The sequence below is a fragment of the Aplysia californica genome, unplaced genomic scaffold (genome assembly GCF_000002075.1).
Source record: "Aplysia californica isolate F4 #8 unplaced genomic scaffold, AplCal3.0 scaffold00742, whole genome shotgun sequence".
NCBI lineage: Eukaryota > Metazoa > Mollusca > Gastropoda > Aplysiida > Aplysiidae > Aplysia > Aplysia californica.
The window spans coordinates 267,523-269,409 of NW_004798012.1; the positions used below are offsets into that span (position 1 = coordinate 267,523).

Here is a 1,887-nt window from a genome sequence, read left to right on the forward strand (position 1 = left end):
CACACACACACGCACACACGCACACACGCACGCACACATACACACACAAAAACACACATTCGTAAACAAAATTACAAACTTTCCTCCATATTTTTCTCGTTTTCTTTTTCTTCGCCACGAGCAGCACATAAATTGCAAGCAAATCGTCATTGTCAGTACACTCGCTGCGGTTAAACCACACGACGTGATGTGGATGATGCGCCGACCCGTCGAATGGCGGTTTTTGGGCGGAGGATATATTATATTTGCCTACCTCAAAGTTCCCCAGTTCAGTGTGAGCACGAGTGTTATATCACTTTGCCGCGCCCACTAGCATATTACGTTGTATATGTATGTGTGTATAATATTATGCTTGTTGTAGGCATGTATGTGTGCATATTATCTTATGTCCACCTGTTAGTGTGGGTGGTTGGTGGATGCTATGGTGTGGTTTGCTCCTTCTTTCCTATCAAACATCTATCGTCCTTATCTCTCCTCCGTCTTTTCTTTGTTTGTTATTATGCGTGTGTATGTGTGTTAAGCTATGTATTTAAAACTGTATATTGCAGAATCTAGATATTATCGTTGATTCGCTTTTAAACACGCTGAAGATTCTATGATTATTATGTTTGCTATTTCCCATTGATCACATCGTGATAAAGCTTGTTGAAAGACCGTGCACGCCCCGCCTTGCCCTAAAGTCTTTTCAAGGGACACAATTCTTCTGTCAATCTCACACTCATATTCTACTGGTTATTTCCCTTAGGTCCCGTTTGCGGTTCTGTCGCTCCTCCCTACTTTCAGATGCTAAGTTTGTGACACATTATTGTATTTATTACAATGTTACACTTGAAAGTGCGGCGAACCCTCCATTCGGAACCATTTTCTCATCACCATCTCCATCATCATTATCATCTTCATTATCACCACCATCACAATCATCATCATCATCATCATAATCATTATCATCATCACCATCATCATCACCATCATCATCATCATCATCATCATCATCATCATCATCATCATCATCATCATCATCATCATCATCATCAGCATCATCATCATCATCACCATCATCACAGTGGTCGTTGTTTATCAAGCAGACATCGTGTCCCATGTTTCAGGTCCTCAAAAGGATCTATCGATTGGATTTACCTCTCGTCACGGTCTCACGTCATTGGTCAAGCAGGAAGTGGGCGGAGCTTGAGTGGATTATCGTGGAGTTGTGTCCCCGTGTGCCGGATGTTGTGACGTCATGGAACCGCCGCAGATCATTACGCCAGGTGAGCATGTGTGTTTGCCGGTGTGTCTTCGCCAGTCTGTCATATTTGATTTTCAGGTCTGGGTGATTTTGATGTTTTTGCTTTGATTTTTTTTGGCTTTGTTTTGTTTTGTTATGTTTTTTGTTTTTTCGTTTGTTCGTAACCAATGCTGTGTGGATTTGCAATTTTATCCTGGTGTTTTTTTTTAAAGGACGGATGGGTTCAATGGTAGTCCCTACTTCTTTTCTATTTTCTGAAAGTCATATCTCTACCCCTGACTTCAGTCATAATTATGTCCACCTATTAGTGTGGTTGGTTGGTGGGTGCTCTGCTGTGGTTTTCTCCTCCTTATCTTTCCTCCTTATCTTTATCAAACGTCTATCGTCCTTATCTCTTGTTCTTTTATTTTGTTTGTTATTGCTTTCTTGTAACACCTCTTCGGCACTTACGGTCGTATCTGTGAGTGTGTCTACGAGTGTGTACAAACTTACTTTGTCTGTTTGGTCAGGACAAGCTGCTGGTGGTCCGTGGTGCTTTCAGCTCAGCTGGTATCTCGCTGGACTACGGAGTGGGTGGTTGGCGGGTGCTCTGGTGTTGTTTCCTCCTTGTTTCCTATAAAAAAAATATATCGTCTCTCTCTCCC

The 1,887-nt window shown here is 42.0% G+C and overlaps 1 protein-coding gene across 1 annotated transcript in view; it reads left to right on the forward strand.

The window, feature by feature from the left end:
• The window catches only part of LOC101855142, a gene marked incomplete at its 3' end in the record, with an annotated part of 21,512 nt that extends 20,247 nt beyond the window's left edge, over positions 1-1,265 (forward strand). Inside the window, 1 exon segment of the mRNA XM_013088425.2 lies at positions 1,107-1,265. Coding sequence (XP_012943879.1) covers positions 1,107-1,265 — 159 coding nt within the window.
• Positions 1,266-1,887: the final 622 nt, after the last annotated feature.